General features: G+C 48.4%; 4 protein-coding genes across 4 annotated transcripts; 3 read left to right on the top strand and 1 right to left on the bottom strand.

Annotated features, from left to right (window-relative positions):
• The first annotated feature begins 639 nt into the window (after positions 1 to 639).
• On the top strand, positions 640 to 4,502 carry LOC117639192 (protein lines). Its single transcript, XM_034374619.1, has 3 exons — positions 640 to 998; positions 1,437 to 2,988; positions 3,077 to 4,502. The coding sequence occupies exons 2-3, from the start codon at positions 1,615 to 1,617 to the stop codon at positions 3,467 to 3,469; spliced, it is 1,767 nt and encodes a 588-aa protein (XP_034230510.1). The 5' UTR covers positions 640 to 998; positions 1,437 to 1,614; the 3' UTR covers positions 3,470 to 4,502.
• A 626-nt stretch (positions 4,503 to 5,128) lies between these two features.
• On the top strand, positions 5,129 to 7,320 carry LOC117639193 (mitochondrial fission 1 protein). Its single transcript, XM_034374620.1, has 4 exons — positions 5,129 to 5,283; positions 5,808 to 6,017; positions 6,137 to 6,242; positions 6,333 to 7,320. The coding sequence occupies exons 1-4, from the start codon at positions 5,239 to 5,241 to the stop codon at positions 6,419 to 6,421; spliced, it is 450 nt and encodes a 149-aa protein (XP_034230511.1). The 5' UTR covers positions 5,129 to 5,238; the 3' UTR covers positions 6,422 to 7,320.
• A 1,098-nt stretch (positions 7,321 to 8,418) lies between these two features.
• Positions 8,419 to 12,126, top strand: LOC117639191 (zinc finger protein 436-like). Its single transcript, XM_034374617.1, has 3 exons — positions 8,419 to 8,801; positions 9,028 to 9,363; positions 9,471 to 12,126. The coding sequence occupies exons 1-3, from the start codon at positions 8,769 to 8,771 to the stop codon at positions 11,151 to 11,153; spliced, it is 2,052 nt and encodes a 683-aa protein (XP_034230508.1). The 5' UTR covers positions 8,419 to 8,768; the 3' UTR covers positions 11,154 to 12,126.
• A 1,345-nt stretch (positions 12,127 to 13,471) lies between these two features.
• Positions 13,472 to 14,232, bottom strand: LOC117639610. Its single transcript, XM_034375449.1, has 3 exons — positions 14,072 to 14,232; positions 13,873 to 13,944; positions 13,472 to 13,794 (listed from the first exon to the last, which is right to left on the bottom strand). The coding sequence occupies exons 1-3, from the start codon at positions 14,216 to 14,218 to the stop codon at positions 13,483 to 13,485; spliced, it is 531 nt and encodes a 176-aa protein (XP_034231340.1). The 5' UTR covers positions 14,219 to 14,232; the 3' UTR covers positions 13,472 to 13,482.
• Between the last annotated feature and the right edge of the window lie 2,405 nt (positions 14,233 to 16,637).

Below are 16,637 nucleotides of genomic sequence, written 5' to 3'. Positions count from 1 at the left end.
CATCCTATACGCATGCTGTGTTGCCAGATTGCAGCCATTGTGGGCTGCAGGAGGGAACGACAAGGGACAAGGCGACAGCGGTTTCGTTTTCGTTCACTTCGATTCATACTCGCAGCATCGTTCAGCACCGGCTGCTGGTCGTAAAATTTTCAATTTTGGAGGCGAGCTTGAAGGGTATCTGGAGTCCTCCAGGTCATTCGCATCAAATTACCAGAATATTTCAGAGCCTGCTATTCAGACACTTTAGTTTGACTGCACGTTTCAGCTTCATCTCCTTTGCGTGGTTGAACCGCCAATCCATTGATTGCGCCTGCCTGGGCCGGGATTGCCTAGGATTGCCTACCTTTCATTTACAGTGCGGGGAGGGGGAGGAGGAGGGTAGAGAGAGGAGGAGGAGAGGGGCGTAAAAGCCGTAAGAGGCTGCGGGGGGGGGGGAGGGGGAGGAGGAAGGGTGCGTGGGTGCCACCGCTCCTTCAAGGCCCCCGCCTCAGAAATTACTCAGATTTATCCTACTTTAAATTGAGGACACCTGAAAAAACAGAGCATGCGTCACTTCATCTAATTGCTTTGATTTGGTTCATACAGAAACAAACTTAGTCCCAGCCATTCTTAAATGAATTTCCTGAAACGGGTTGGTACTGGTACCGTACCTTGTTGGGCAGTTTGGCATCACTGTACTTTTAGGCGTTGAAGACCTCCGACCGAAGCACAACAAATTTTTGTGTTTATGCTAGTGAATTTGTGCCAAATTCTTACATGTGGGCGCTGCTCTTTGCATAGTTGAGAGCACGTTTTGGTCTGGACCTTGTGACCGTGCTACCGCCGGTGAAACTTCAATTGTGCTGCACGAAAGGATAATCTCCGACGGCGGCTGTCTACTGACGAAGTGGTCGTTTCACTCAAGATGGTTGATGGATATATCAGCTCTATTTAAATCTTCTGTCTCTTGGTTTAAACGAAAACCGACGAGAAACTTTATCGATTACCCAGCATTGCAGGTACACTAACTAGGTTTACCTCTAGCCTATCATTTGTGTTTACTCACTCTCATTATGTTATAGGCTAGGGTACAGGCAATTATCCAGAATTTGTTGTTTTCCATTCCTCTATTTGATACCTAGTTATGAAGTTTTACTGTTTTGTATCTGATATCACAGTCTAATTTTAAGCACTTCCATGGGTCCTGTTAAAGTTTTATTCTGTTTTTTTTTTTTTTTCAAACCTAAAATTATGGGTTAATAGTTATAGGTTTTGTATCAAAGTGAAATTTTTGATTATTTGTTGAGCCATAGTTTTGGTTTTTAATGAATGAGCCCTCATGCACTTTCCTATGAAGCCCTTTTGTTTCTGTTCAAATAATTTTGAAACCATGTCACCTAACCTCAGATTCTTTCACCAAACGTAGATCTAATGTTTGTATTTTCTTTTGTTTCCAGACTTTGCTCCTAAAAAAGATGGGTGTCAGATGACATGAAGATTTGTGAATTTGAAATGATTGATTCACACCACAGATGGCTGCACCAAGAAACCTTGTACTACGACTCGACATCGAGTCGCAGAAGTCCTTGGATTTGATATTTAAATTTATTTACCTGCTGTGGCTGTCCTAATGGAATGGTTCTTGGAAAGGGGAAGGCGGTATCTCCGCTCTTAAGCATGGCTGAACCTGTCAAAAAGAGACTGAGAGTGGCAGGCAAAGATGAAGCGGAGGAAGAAGAATCGGCATCTCACGACCTTATGGAATTTCAACAAAATCTCCTGAATCAATGTCTATGCTGTATGTCTGAAAGCAGCCTGCGGCGGCCATTTAGAGACAAACCATCTGATACATCCTGGACTCGTGACCGTATCCTTCAATTTGTTGGCTCAATTCAATTACTCTGTGAAATAGCCATGAAGCAAACGTCACGAGGGTTTGTATGTGCTAGAATTGGGGATGTGGTTGAAGCCTTGACCAGGAATGAGCACGGTTTGATTGACAGACTTGTGGAGCTGTCATCTCACTCTGACCGCTTTGTTTGTTTTGCTGCAAGTCGTGCATTATCAGGATTCCTGTTAGTGTCCAAATCAAATGTTGATCCATACTGGCTTCAAAACCTTGCAGAAAATGCCCTGTCAACCACACAGCCACGACAGATGTGTTTTTCTTTGGATGTGATACGGAGAATTGTTGAGTATAAAGAAAATGATGGACATGTTCTTGAAGAAAGGGGTGGCGCAGAAGACAAACCTCCGGAATCCTGCAATGTATTGATGACAGACCCAGAAGCTGATTGTAGTCAGGTCAAAAGTGTGTGTGTTAAAGTTTTGGAGGCAAAATGGCCTGCCCTTGTCACTAAATTTGATTCCCTTGTGTCCACCTATACTTCTGAACATGAAGCAACTGTGGTGACTTTTCTAGAGCTCTGGGAAGCTCTCATATCTGTGAAAGCAAACCTTTCTGTGGCTGACACTAAGCCATTTTATGCTCACCTGGATAATGTAGTGACACTACTAGCTCCAAGTGTTCCCCCTGTAGTTTGGAAATCTATTTTAAATCTTCTCAACGAGGTCCTGTGTTATGGGAGCACCCTCGCATTACAGGATGTGCTGGCAGAAGAGCCGTGTGCGCTGGCACATCTTGTGGTGCGAGGGGTGAAAGATTCGCGCCTGCTGGACGGGCTGCCATATCGTGGAGGATCGGGCCGCTTTGGTGGAGGTGTTGGTGATGGAGACAAACCACTACTGAAAAAGATGGTGCTTCTTGTTTTGAAAGCTGTAGCTGTGACAGTGAAAGAAACTCGTTGTGATTCAAGTGACAGTTCACTGAGCTCCGACGCAGATGAAGCTGATGCTGACATGGCTCTCATTGAACGCAGCATTCGTGAAGTCCTCCGAAAATTGGATCAATGTGTCAAGGCTTTAGTGCCCTTCCATCCAGAAACTCCTGTAGCTCAGTGGGTGGTGCAATTATTTGCTGACCAGGATGATGCTCTCATTGAAAGTATGGTAAGTTGTCATGTGAGCTAGAGATTCTTTACAAATGATTCTTAGTTTTGAGTTGAGCATGTACTAAATTTCTTCCCCTCTTTTTTAGGTCTGTTGCCTGGATACTGCAGTTGGTTTGGTTTACAGGGACTCAGTGGCTCAAACTGACACAACGTTAAGACGCGTTTTAAGTCCTGCTGCCACTTTTATTCAGTTTGTTCGTGCTGTCTCTCATGAACCAGACGTCCTTCTTGATTTATTGGTCTCAAATGAGACGTGTTTTCTTCTATATTTACTCCGAACTTTGAAATTCGTTCGTAGAAATTGGGAAGAGTTTATTCATGAATGTGGGGGAGAACTGGATGATGTTATGACCGTCCTAATTAGACTTAGACTAGCAATAGATCGTCTTGTCTCAAAGGACCTATTTCCATATAACATTGGTCCTGTGCTAAGATTACTTGAAAAGTGTGAAAACATGTATGAGGGTAATACTCAATAGGTTAAATAATGTACTTCATGTGGTGGATAAGTTTGTGTTCAGTTCCAGTGGAAGTTTGCAACATTTTCATTGACTCAAGAAGCTCGACATGAACTCCATAGAGGCCTCTCACTTCCTTAAGACTTAAGATATATTTGAACTCAACTTGGAACTGATATACTTTATTTCCTAAATATTTGAAATTTTTTATACTGTGATCAAGAAATCCTGTATACATTTACATTAAAACCCACTATTTAGCGTAGCTGTCACTTCGTTTCTCATGCAATTTTTTTGTCATGTGAATGCAAGCAAGATGTGCCTTCCACGGAGCTAGTTAAACTCTGTTTGTAATGTACCGTAGGACCAAGCACAAACATATGTCTACTGCTCAAAATTTGGTGCCTTAGTTCATGTTTTTCAAGCCAATGTTATTGTTAAGAGAATATGTTTAAAATTCAACATTGTAATTATTCCTGTTATCAGGGGATGAGTGATGTTTGAGTGGAAGCAGTTGGGTCATCCCTACAGAAGTCTCTGACATAGCAGCCTTTTTTCTAACTCAACTTTTGGTTCCTCTCTATCCTGTTTTGTCTATTAGACATCGGGTTCATTTGAACATAAGCCTAGATTGCTTTAAGTGCTTCCGTACTGTTGAAATTTTATTTTGATAATAATGCTCAACCAAGTATACCCTTTTGTTAATTAAATGAATTGTTAGTACTGTTAATATCTTCCATTAGGTTTTGTTAGGTTTAATTAATGATGGAATTATTTTGTTTTGAAAGGGTTAGTGACTCTTTTACATCCTACTCAATTCCTCTGTATAGAAATATTTATGTGTGAGAAAGTTATATTTTTTGTAATGAGATTGTAGGCAAGTTATTTATGTTTTGTACATTTTAGAGAGTAGGTCAAATATTTATGAGATGTTGTGCAGGTTAATCTGCAGTTATTGCAGTACGTCTGCACTTAAGCATATGTGCATTGTGTACCAGTTACCCCATTGCCTCACAAGTATCAAGTGAGAATAAAAACTCTTCTGAATCTTGAACTAGTTGAAATTGTGGTTTTTTGGGTAAGATCAATTGATTTTAACCAGCACATGATGATCAATCTCTTTAGCTTTTGCTGATTGCCTTTGGCCTGACTGCATCAAATCTGCTAACTTAATCCGTGAACTAGCCATACAACATAGTGTTTGACATCAGCCCCAGCTAATCTGGCGTTACACTCAGCATCCAGTTTGTTGGCTCCAGCCATTCTTCGTAGATGTGTTTGCGAGGATTCTGGGCCCAATTTTCTCTATTTTGAACTTTTATGAAAACTTAACACACTCCCCGACACTCGGCCGCCATTCAAAAAGGCCGCTCGGCCTAGCGTTAGTTCGGTGTTGGTATGAGACATTTGTCTCTCGGAGTGAACACCGAGTCACCGAGGACTTGAATGAAGCTAAAGATCAGGGATAAACATTGCTCTCAATTATCTCTTAATTTTAAAATGTATTTCTACACAGGGGGCATTTTTTTAAAATGGTAAATGGAAAATTGGGTCAAGATCTCTCCAATCTTTGTTTTGATATTTTAGTTTTTCATACACCAGAATTTACAACAACAGCTAGTCTCTCTTCTAAAAGAGATTCCAAACCGCAATACTGATATGCTTCCAGTCCTCCCCCTTCTCCACCCCGTCCCCCCTGCCCCTTGCCTTCCCCCCCCCCCTGCCTTGCCCGTCCCTTTGCTCTCTGATTCATAGATTCTTCTCAAAGATACCTACAGCAAAAAGGAACCATGGACGAAGTACTCGACGAAGTTGTCCCCACCGAAGATTTGAAGGTATTTAATTCCTTCAGAGTGATTGTGGTTTTATGCCCTGTTATTTTTTCCATTGACACATATTACGTTTCGATTGGCTCACTCAGGTTAGAGTATGAATCACCTGGTGTAGGCTGGATTGTAAATGATAACATTATCAAAAGTTTCAATGTATTGCTTGCTCAAGGCATTCAGTTTCCATTTGAGCAGTTTCCATGATATCTACAGTTGTTATAAGCTCTGGCCTGTATTTTTATTTTAAGCGTTATGATGTCATTGTCGTGTCTAGTACTGTCTTAATCGCTTGATATTAATTTTAGTCCAAGATCCTGATCCAACATGTTGACACTCTAAGTGCTTGCATGGTTGAAACACACTAACAGCGCTTTGGTTTAAATTCTATTACAAGACTTCCGGAGATGTGATGCTTCTCCAAAATATTGTCGGATCTAATTTGTTTATGCAGCATTATTATTTATCTGTTTATTATTTATTTATTTGACCAATATGTTAAATCATTTCATTTCATTTCCTTCTGCTTTCAGAAATATGAAAAAGTTTACCACGAACAGCTGAACAGTGGAAATATTACCCAAAAGGCCCAATTTGAGTACGCCTGGTGCCTTGTGCGCAGCAAGTACTCAGGTGACATTCGGAAAGGTCTCATTCTTCTAGAAGAGTTATTCCATACGGATAAAGAGGAGAGTAAGCGGGACTATTTATATTATCTTGCCATTGGAAGTGCAAGGATAAAGGTGTGTACAAAAGTTAACTCTAGGCTGTAGGCTCTGAATATGTATGTGAAAATTTGGCTTTGGATTTACTCAATGTTCAATTTCAACAAGGTTTAAGTTTTCTTCAATTTTCATTCCAGGAGTACAATAAAGCATTGCAATATGTTCGAGGATTTCTTCAGATTGAACCTGGCAACCACCAAGTTCATGATTTAGAGGTTGTCATCAAGAGGCGCATGGAAAAAGGTTTGTTTACTTATGGACAGTCACAATCTTTCTTTGTAGCTGGTAGATTGCAATAAAAGGTGGTTTTTGAAACTTTTATTTTTGTTTCAGAGGGACTTGTTGGAGTGGCATTAACGGGTGGTATTGTTTTGGGAATTGCTGGAGTTGTTGGCCTTGCCTTTGCACTAGCAAAGAAATAAATTCTGTCATCAATGAAGATAATTTTTACCATCAAATTTTACATGTTTCGATGATGTGTTTCCTTTTTAAAATAAGCATTTTTTTGTTATAATTAATTTTAGGGGAAATTTCTTTGTTGATTTATAAGGACCTATATCAAAATTTTCTGTGGTAACAAGTACTGTTGACTATCCTGAATGGGGGAAAAAATCATGTTGACTCTTCAGAAAGATAAAACCTTGTATTTTTTTATTTTCTATGCTTCTGTAGAACCAGCATTAAAAATTTCATGTTACTTTTTAGGCTGTTCTTTGTACAGTTAATCGTAAACACTACCAGTTAAAAAAAAAAAACAGAAAAAAAACTGTCATATAGAGGGGTGCTGAGGGAAGGCTTTTAAGCACAGGCCTAGATGTGATGTATGCTAGCGCTGAGATTTGTTTTTAATCGTAAAAGAAAAAAAAAGTCAAATTTTGTGATAAGTTTGCTTTTTTGTGTTGTGTTGAGATAGCAGCACTGATATATATTATGTTTCTGGTGAAATTTCTGTGTCAGTTAAATTTGGGAGGATTCTTATTGTTTGAAAAACATTCTGGGCTAATAATTTCTAATAAAACAACGCCTTGGCCCCATCCAACTAATTTGAACCCTCTATTGTTTTGTCGATTTTTGTGAATGTTTGTTCTCTTTGTGGTATGAAGTGAGTTGTAAAGTATTATGAGTTGATAAAGTCCTAGTCTTTCTGTACCATTACATTACTTATTCAGGCAGATTGCTGTAGATTGTGAGATGATATGCAATTAATCTGAAAAGATATGTATACTAATTATTGTCTTATTTTATTTTTACCATTTGCCGGGCTGAGAAATTGGCAATAGGGAGAGGTCTGATGTGAATAAACTAATACGTTGTAGATGTTCATGATTGTTTCGAATTCTTTGAAGGCGTGCATTTAGTGGAGTGGCATACATCCTCTGATGGAAATTAATTGAAATTGTATTTGTGTGTAAAAGCAAAGAACCATTCCTTTCATGTTTGATTGACAAGAGAACATGGTATAATTCATGTGATTCTTGCTGAACCAAGTAACTTTGAATACATTATTTTCAAAGGATGAGCAATTTGTACATAGCACTGTTTCCATTGGTATGTACTGTATTTTATAATTTCATGTACAGCATCTTTTTTACCGTGGTTTGCGGAGGCATTGCTCTTGCTTTAGTATTAGTTGCTAGGTCTGAAGGAAATCTTAACCATCATACCAGCCCCTTACTCATAGGCTTATAGCTGACCATAACTGCAGTATTTTAGGTATGCTTTTATTTCTGGCCCAACTCTTTGAGACTGATGGGTATATTTTATCTTGGAGAATCACCAGAAATTCAGCCAGCACGACTCTTGTTTTAATATTTCTTTTTTTAGCAGTTTTGGTATATTTTTTTGAGTTCTGTTCCCATGTTTTACTTCCCTTTCCTATTTCTGTTTTCCCTTTCTTGTATCACACTGTGAAACTCAAACTCTCCCTAATATGTCATCTTCTCTATCATGCTTTTGCTTGCTTCTGCTGTGAAGATCTCTCTATTCAGTTCATGTATTGATCAATGTGATGACAGAAAGAGTGTTGGCTCCACAAACTGCCTAAGAAGCAGTGGAGATAGAACGCCACTTTAGGAAGAAATATTTAATGTGTGGTTTGTAAAACAAACAAGTTGATAGACTGAGATCTTATGTAACATTAAGTGACCACTTGGGGATTTGTTGAAATTTATTGAAACCTCACATTGGTTTGCTCGTGCTTGCCTCACATAAAACATCACGCCAAAGATTTGTTATGATGAGGTCATCCATGTGTCTTCAATAAACATTATTTTATAAAATAGCCGTTTTACCTCTATGTCCCTAGATAATGTTCCTGTGCTCATAATTTAAAGCAAGACGTACATTTTCATCCACAAGTTTTGAACGTTTGAATAATGCCGCGTCTGTGGCTGCGCTTCCGGTACTTCCGGTCGCATCTCCACCAATCGAACATGGTTTTCACAGGGTGGAATTTCAACAGGGGATGGGACGATGTTTGAGTGTTTGTCAACAGGTACCAAATGTCAAGAGTTGGTTTTGGGAGTGCCTGCAGTACTCAAATTTCCATGTGCGATCAAATGATCGATAGCTGTGATCAATGCTCAGAAATTCCAAGACTCACGACCTCAGTTTCCGTGCCGTCCCCGCCTTTCTGCTGAGCCCTAACCTCGCAACTGTGTTGTTGTTTTGACAATTTTTGGAGGGATTCGAGGGACGTTGAGAAACTCCAGCAGTTTCTCCAGCATCACGATCGATTTGGAAATGTAACTCCTATTCAGATGTGTCACGATGGTTCAGGGCACCACGGAGAGATTTAATCAGGTGAAGACACTTTGAATGCCTGAATGTTATTATGTAGACAGTTATCTCTCAGAGTTATACACCCCTTTTCACACAGTGGGCGTAAAATTGCACTGACTAATGATTTAGATTTGACTGCCTTTAGCCCACATTAAATTGGGCTGTTGTAATGTATTTGCAATTTATCGGCTAATATCTTGTGTCTGTCAATTTTCTCCAAATAATGTATTTTCTTTCTCCGAACTAGATGGCTGAACGACCTGGAAATATAACAGGAGAAGACGAAGCTTGTAGTCCATCTCTGAGCTCAGGAGTTGGTCGCAATGCAGCAAACTGTGGGCAGATGTTTGCCTTCAAGTCTGAAGAGTCGTCATCATTGGATGAGGATGAAGACAAAGATGATGACAAAGGCACCGATGGTGTAGGCTGGCTTGCTTGCTTGTTGTGTGGAAAACCAAATGACGACCTTCCCAATCCTGTAAATCAACCCAGTGGAGGAAACGATAAGGATGCGCCACATCTTTGCGCATCTTGTAGCCAACGATTTGAGCTTATCCAGAATAGTACTGCCGGAGAGACTTTGGTAAGTGGAGCTTTAGTAAAAGACAAGATTTGTCTTTTTTCATGAATTCGTTTGCCTTTCTAACTATAATTGAATGAACTTAAGTAATACTAAAATTATTCTCTCAGACAAATGGCCATGTTGATGACGGTGCGCCCAACATCAGAGCCATCGTCAAACTGGAGGAGACCGAGGAGGAGCTCAAGGTGCTTGGACAGCCCAAGCTGAGGTCTGCGTCGAAGGCCAGGGCGGCGTCCAAGGCGGCGGCGCGGTCGTGCGGCGCGGGGGACGCCGGAGGCAGAGGCGCCCCGCTGGAGGCGCTGGAGACGCTGGAGTGCGCCGAGTGCAACGTGACCTTCGAGGACGCCGCCTCGTTGGAGCGCCACGCCATGACGCACATGGCGGAGCACGCGGACGACAACGGGGACCGCGAGGACCACGAGGACGGCGCGCGCGAGGAGCGCTTCCTGCCGTTCAAGTGCGAGGTGTGCACGCGCGGTTTCAGCCGCAAGGACAAGCTCAAGCTGCACCTCATGATCCACAGCGGCGACAAGCCGCTCAAGTGCGACTCGTGCGGGAAGGCGTTCCTGCGCCGCGACCACCTCAAGAACCACATGCGCACGCACACGCGGCCGCCCGCCGCGCCCAAGGCCGCCAAGCAGAAGCCGGCGGCCCCAGAGACCGGCAGGGCCGCGGAGGCGGAGGCCCGCCCGCCGGACGCCGACGCGGACCGCGGCCAGCAGAGCCAGGTGGACCGGCCCTACGGCTGCGACGTGTGCCACAAGATGTTCTCCAGGAAGGACAACCTGGCCTCGCACATGCGCACCCACACGGGCGAGAAGCCCTTCGCCTGCCAGCTCTGCGACAAGCACTTCGCGGAGAGGTGCGCGCTCAAGCGCCACATGGTGGTGCACACCCAGGAGAAGCTGTACCTGTGCGGCGTGTGCGGGCGCTCGTTCGCGCGCAAGGGCCACCTCAGCGAGCACATCTGGCTGCACGACGAGGTGAAGCCCTTCGCGTGCAACGTGTGCGGCAAGTCCTTCGCGCGCGACCGCAAGCTCAAGAGCCACATGATGACGCACAGCGGCGAGCGGCCCTACAAGTGCGACGTGTGCGACCGCGCCTTCGCGCGCAGGGACAACCTGCGCAGCCACCAGTCGCTGCACTTCGGCGTCAAGGCGCCCCCTCGGGGCCCGCGGCCCAACAGGCAGCGGCAGCAGTCCCGGCAGGCCTCGGACCCGCTCGACGCCGCCGCCTCTCCCGGGCAGGACTTCGTCCGAGACGTCGTCGACATGCAGGACGACGGCTCCGCCTCTCCCAGGCTGGAAATCGTCACCATGCAGGACGCCGCCATGCAGAGGGCTTCCATGAAGAGCGCCACGATGCAGAGCGCTACGTTGCACGGCGCTACGATGCAGAGTGCTGCCATGCAGAACGCCACCATGCAGAGTGTTGCCATGCAGAACGCCACCATGCAGAGCTCTGCCATGCAGAGTGTTGCCATGCAGGACATCGCCATGCAGAACGCTGCGATGCAGAGTGTTGCTATGCAGAGTGCTGCCATGCATGACATCGCCATGCAGAGTGCTGCCATGCAGAGCGCCTTGATGCAGGGCCTGGCCGTGCCCCAACAGCTCCTCGAGCACCAGCTCATGACCCCCATGGACGTCGGCCACGTCGGGCACGGCGGCCACGGCCTGGCCATGGTGCCGGTAGCTCGGCGATGGCGCCCGCGGGCACGCACGGCGTGCTGGGCATGGGCGGGATGGCTATGGTGCCTTCCTAGACCTCGTTTCCGGTTTGCCTTCTGAGGGAAGTGGTGGAGGTCCTCCCTCAGTGCCTGTCTCTCCCAGGCTGCGTGTGGGGTGGCTCGAACCCTGTACAATCTTGACTTAACGTGCTGCCAGAGTACCTGGAATCTTGAATTATTTCTAGTTTGATGTTCTCCAGCTCTGGTTTGATTGTGATGTTTGATTTAATGTTTTTCGTTATAGTTGTTGTTTTGAAAAAAAAAAGGTTTATGTATCGTTGGCAAGTGTCACAACTTAATTATGCTCAAATGCCTGACTGGAATGACTTTGTTGTCTTCATTCCTCTTGTGGGGAGATCCCCCTTTTCAACCTTACGTAGTGTCAGTGTCGGGCGCCATTATTATTGTGATGCATAGAGACATTGTCAACTATGGTGTTGGTGCGAAGAAATCCAGTGAATGTCGGTTTTTGCTTTGTGAAAGAAGAACAGACTCACTATAAGTCATATCATTCTTTAAGTGTAATTTTTGAAGGGAATAATTGTTTTCTTATTAGTTTTCTTGTTTTATATCTCTGTTCCTTAAATATGGTTTTAAATGACAATGAAGACGTTTTGTTTTAAGGTACAATTATAAGAGGGCAGTTACCCAGATCGTTTTTATTTAACATTCTGTAATTGTTATGTTTAGTTCTTTGTTGAGTCAATGGGCAATAACTTTTTGTTTGATATATTGTATGTTTGGTTGCATGATTCGTTAAGGCACAATTGCGTTGTGGAGTTTATTTTGTATTGAGAATGTTCCTTATTGAGTTTAATACGTGTTACTATATAGTAATGATAGTGAATTGGAATTCCAGAATTGTAGATCTCTATTCCAGAACGAGGCCTTTCTAAGGCTACTTTCTCTGTTCAGTCCTATATGCTACTTCCTTGTTTCCTTAAATTGTTAGGCACTGGGACCTAATTTTGAGGCGAGTTAATGCTCCGGCATTTCTTTGCCATAGTCATATTAAACATGTGATCTTCTCTCAACGTTTTATTCTCCTTAACCTATCCTTCCCCCCATTCATTCATAATCAATCCACGGTGGCCGCCTTGACCCGAGTTTCGAGAAGAAGATCCTATTTTTAAGGGTGCTGGTGACGGACTTGGGTTGACGGTGTGGTGGTAAGGTCCGCCTCATCCGCCATGTAGCACAGCGCGCCCTCCGAGGCCTCCGAGTCACCGCCCCTCTCCTCGTCCTGGAAGGCCTGGAAGTCCGGCCGGGGCGGCGGGGACTGGACGCGGCAGGGCAGCCAGGGCAGCCAATCGAACCACGGGTTCTCGCAGAGGTTGATGCGGCGCGCGGTCTGGAAACCATGGAAACGGAACACTGCACTGGCCTTCCGAGCAAAGACCAGCAAAGACGCTCACAGGGTTAGGGTCCCTCGCGTCCCTCTTTTTTTTTTTTTTTTTTTTTTTTTTTTTTTGAAAACATCAATATAATTCGATTCGATGTAAGTCTGAGTCATCGAGGGACCTGGAGCCAAACGCGTACCTGCAGCAGGCTGCTGGACGCGCTGTGAGCTCGGGTGTCCGAGGCGTTGCCGGCGTTGCTAAGCAGCGTCCGCAAGGCGGCGTCCTTGGCGGCGCGGCGGCCCTCCGGCGTGCCCAGCAGGGCGACGAGGGACTGCGCGTCCTGCGCCAGCAGCTCCGCGGCCAGGCCGTGGCAGTTGGACTGCGCCAGCGAGCGCTCGTCGTCGGCCCCCTCGAGAGCAGCAGCGAGGTGGAGCGCCTGGACACGCCGTCAGGGAGAACGGCACCGCAAGTCAAAATGGCGCCAAAAGACTTCAAGATCAAACTGGTCCCGCACAGCGTTCCGTCGCTCTGTCTCTCTCTCGGACACACAGTGAGAGAGACAGAGCGGCGGAAGCAGATGACCATTCTGACGTCAGTTTGGCCACCCCTTGCGCCGAAGGCAGACCAGCAGCGACTCAGCGGCGAACCCCTGCGAACACGAGGGTAGGCACCCCGCCCGACGCGGCTGGCAAAATTTGCCTATCCTCGTGTTGGCAGGCGGTAGACGACGCAGGCTGACGCAGGCGGGCGACCTGGCTGGCGGGGCCAAGGGCGGGGGGGGGGGGGGGGGGGCTGAGATCAAGCAGCTCCTTTCCAACTCACTGTAAGCACCACGGCCGCGGGGACTCGTCTCTTCATGGCGTGCGGTAGGGTCTGCCGGCGCGGACGGAGTGGAAGGAACGTGTTTCCGGACGGGCCGAGGTACTTCCTGATAACTTTCCCGGCAAAGTGCGAGAGAGAAACAGGAGACACTGACCGATAGCGGGCGGCTGTGTTCCGGTCAGCGCAGCACGGCGCGCAGCACGGAGCGCCCAGCGAGTCCAGCGACAGTCAGAAGGGGGCAAGGGCGGCGTCGTCGGGCATCGCCGTCGAGGTCCCGGTGACATTTCGATGGTCGTTAGCCACCGCGAGCGAGATGAGGTCGAACTGGCCGAGAATGACCAAATAGGTGAACACCGACATGACCATCTGGAAGCCAACGAGAACAAAACAATTCACTTTGCTGTAAATAATTTTTTTTGTGGCACCTATCGCGACGTAGCCGCAACGTGCCGAGCTCAGCAGGCCGTAGTTGACGCAGAACATCCCGAAGGGTCTGACGGCCGCGTCGGAGTGCACGAGTTGAAAAGAGAAGTCTCTGAGCTGCAAGCAGAGTGGAGCAGAGCGAGTGAGAGGGCGACGCCTTAGACCAGCGACACAAGCCCCTCTCGCAGGACGCACCCGCCGCTCCTCGACGGTGGTCAGGTACTGGTTGTTGAGGACAGCGTGGACCAGCCTGTGCGTTCGCCCCGCCTGGAACAGAGTGGCGAGTCCTGCTTAACTTGGGGAAAACCTTATCAAGTTTGACCTTTGCAAGCTACTTAACAAGTCAACTTTTCTCGGTTGGGCCTGAAACAGTGTGGGTTCGCCTCGGCCTCACCTCTCGGCTGGTCAGGTGGCACATGCGGGCCATGGCGTAGGCGCCCGAGCCGTTGCAGAAGGCCATGATGGCGTAGGCCGGGGCCGTGTCATCGAGCCCCTCCTTGCCGTACATGAACAGGATGATGCCGTAGAAGAGGCACACCATGACGAGCACGGTGTCCATGGCCAGGATGCCGAGCAGCTGGAACTCGTAGCAGCGCGTCAGGGACACCAGGAGCCGGCAGCCGCTGCGGTGCGCCTCGGCGGCGACCTGCAGGCGGCCCAGGGCGGACGCCTCCTGCACACAGCGACTCTGGAGCTCAAAATGCGTCTGGGATTTTGACCACCTACACCGGTCCTCTGGCCCACTGTGTTGCGGCGGACACACCGGGGAGGGGCCTCCGTTAAGCACACTTTGAAACTCACAGCACCACCCCACCGTGGGGGTTACTTGCTTTTCGAGAGGGGTCGTAGACGCTGTCGGGCTTGGACCGCTTGGACGCGTGCTCCCGGGACGCGTCGCCCCGCTCGGCGGAGCGCCGCCGGCCGACCACTTGACACACGTCCTTCACCTCGGCGTTGACGGCCTCGAACAGCCGCCGCACTCGGTGCACCACCTCGAGCACGGTGAGCTTCTCGATGCTCGAGACGAGGTCGGCCTCGAGGAACAGGAAGATCGCTACCCCGCGTTCGAACTGCGAGAACCACGCATGAGCCGCCGCCGTCACCACGCGGTGAAGGCCGTGGCCAAGGCTGTGGCACAGTGGGTCGGAAGACTGGCGGAGGCGGCCAAAACTGCACGCGTTTTGAGCTCCGGAGTCGCTGAACAGGACTCGAACCGAACGTCTGACCCCACCAATGGATTCCTCCTTCGGAGAGCTACCCATAGGTGGGGTCACACGTTAGGTTCGAGTCCCATTTAAAGACTCTGGAGCTCAAAACGCGTCCGATATTTTGACCGCCTCCACAGGTCTTCGGCCCACTGGACGAGGACACCATGAAGCAGACCGACAAGTAGCGCCACGCGTAGGACAGGAAGATGGTCGAGGCGGTGGTCAAGGCCATGGCGACGAACAGCAAGTGACAGGCGACGTGCGCCGTGCTGGGCTGGCAGCAGCGCGGCGCCGTCATGGGGTGCAGCAGGGCGGGCTGCAGCAGGGCCATCTTGCGGAAGGAGCCCAACAAGAGCGACACCGAGCACCCCATCAAGGAGGACAGGACCACCAGGGACACGAGCTCGAACGGCGTCTCCCTGGTCATCTTGTCGAAGAAGGCGTGGCTGAAGACGATGTAGGTGCCGGAGGCGAAGAACGTCGTCATGTTCAGCGGCAGCAGCACGGTGTACAGCTCCAGGAGGAGCACGGGCTTGAGCGCGGGCGGGCGGCCGAGGGGCAGCATGCCGCAAACCCTGGCCGCCAGCAGCGCCAGCCAGAAGCCGCCGCCGCCGGTCTCGGCGTCCTGGCGGTACGCTTGCTCCGCCTGGAGTCAGCGGAGGAGTCAACGGAGGAGTCAACGGAGTTTGCCAAAAAAAGAGCCATTTCTGCTTCTCATAGCACCAAATGCAGTTCAATGAGCTTCAAGCTCCTCACGTTCCCACACACGTACCTGCAGCTCTGCGCCGCTGCCAGACATGCCGAGGTTGCGCCGGCAGCGCACTGGTGCGACGAGGCCGCTAGGAGCCGTTCGATGCCGCAGGCGGCGCAGGCGCGCTTTTAGTGAATTGCCAAACAACGCGAATGGTGGAGGTCGAACCGCCCACGGCGGTGTGGAGTGTTTCGGTGGCCAAGGACAGACAACAGCGCAGACAGAACTTTTTATTTGGGAAGGTGTGGGCAGTGTTGCCCTCGGCGTTCCTCTCTCGAGAAGACAACACGCTCGTGTTCCTCGAAATGCAACGTGGTTGCACGTGCGTCACAGTCTCGGCAGGCTACGAGGCGGCGCCAAACTGGCCGATGATGATGGCGTAGGTGAAGACAGTCATGATCAACTGAAACCAAACGAACCGATCTCAATTCAACTGAACTCACCTGCTTAGGTCTGGAACGGAAGGCGACCTCACCGTGCTGATGAGCGAGTAGTCCACGGTGAACATTTGGAAGGGCGTGACGCTCGTCTTGGCGTGCAGTAGTTGGAAGGAGAAGGCCTTGAGCTGCGGTCAGAGGGAAATGTCGCGTCTCGCTCGTACTCACGAGCCGGCCATCGCACACGCACCACAGTGGGCCAGAAGACCGGTGGAGGCGGCCAAAACTCTAGACGCGTTTTGAGCTCCAGAGTCGCTAAATGGGATTCGTACCGAACGTGTGGCCCCACCAGTGCATTGCTCTCCGAATGAGGAATCCATTGGAGGGGTCACACGTTCGCTTCTAGTCCCATATAGCGGCTCTGGAGCTCAAAACGCGTCTTGGCCGCCTCCACCGGTCTTCTGGCCCACTGTACGCACCTCCCTCACTTCCTCGGGGCCGACGTGCGGCAGGTTGAGCACGGCGTGGACGCTGGTGTGGGCCCGCCTGGCCTGCAAGAGAGCCGGCGTCATTCTCGGACATCGTTCTCTCTCGCTCTCAATCGTTCACCCCATCACCTCTCTG

This window comes from Thrips palmi, unplaced genomic scaffold, assembly GCF_012932325.1.
Source record: "Thrips palmi isolate BJ-2018 unplaced genomic scaffold, TpBJ-2018v1 HiC_scaffold_11, whole genome shotgun sequence".
NCBI lineage: Eukaryota > Metazoa > Arthropoda > Insecta > Thysanoptera > Thripidae > Thrips > Thrips palmi.
The sequence above is the reverse complement of the archived record's forward strand: the minus strand, read 5'-3'. Positions and strand labels throughout refer to the sequence as shown.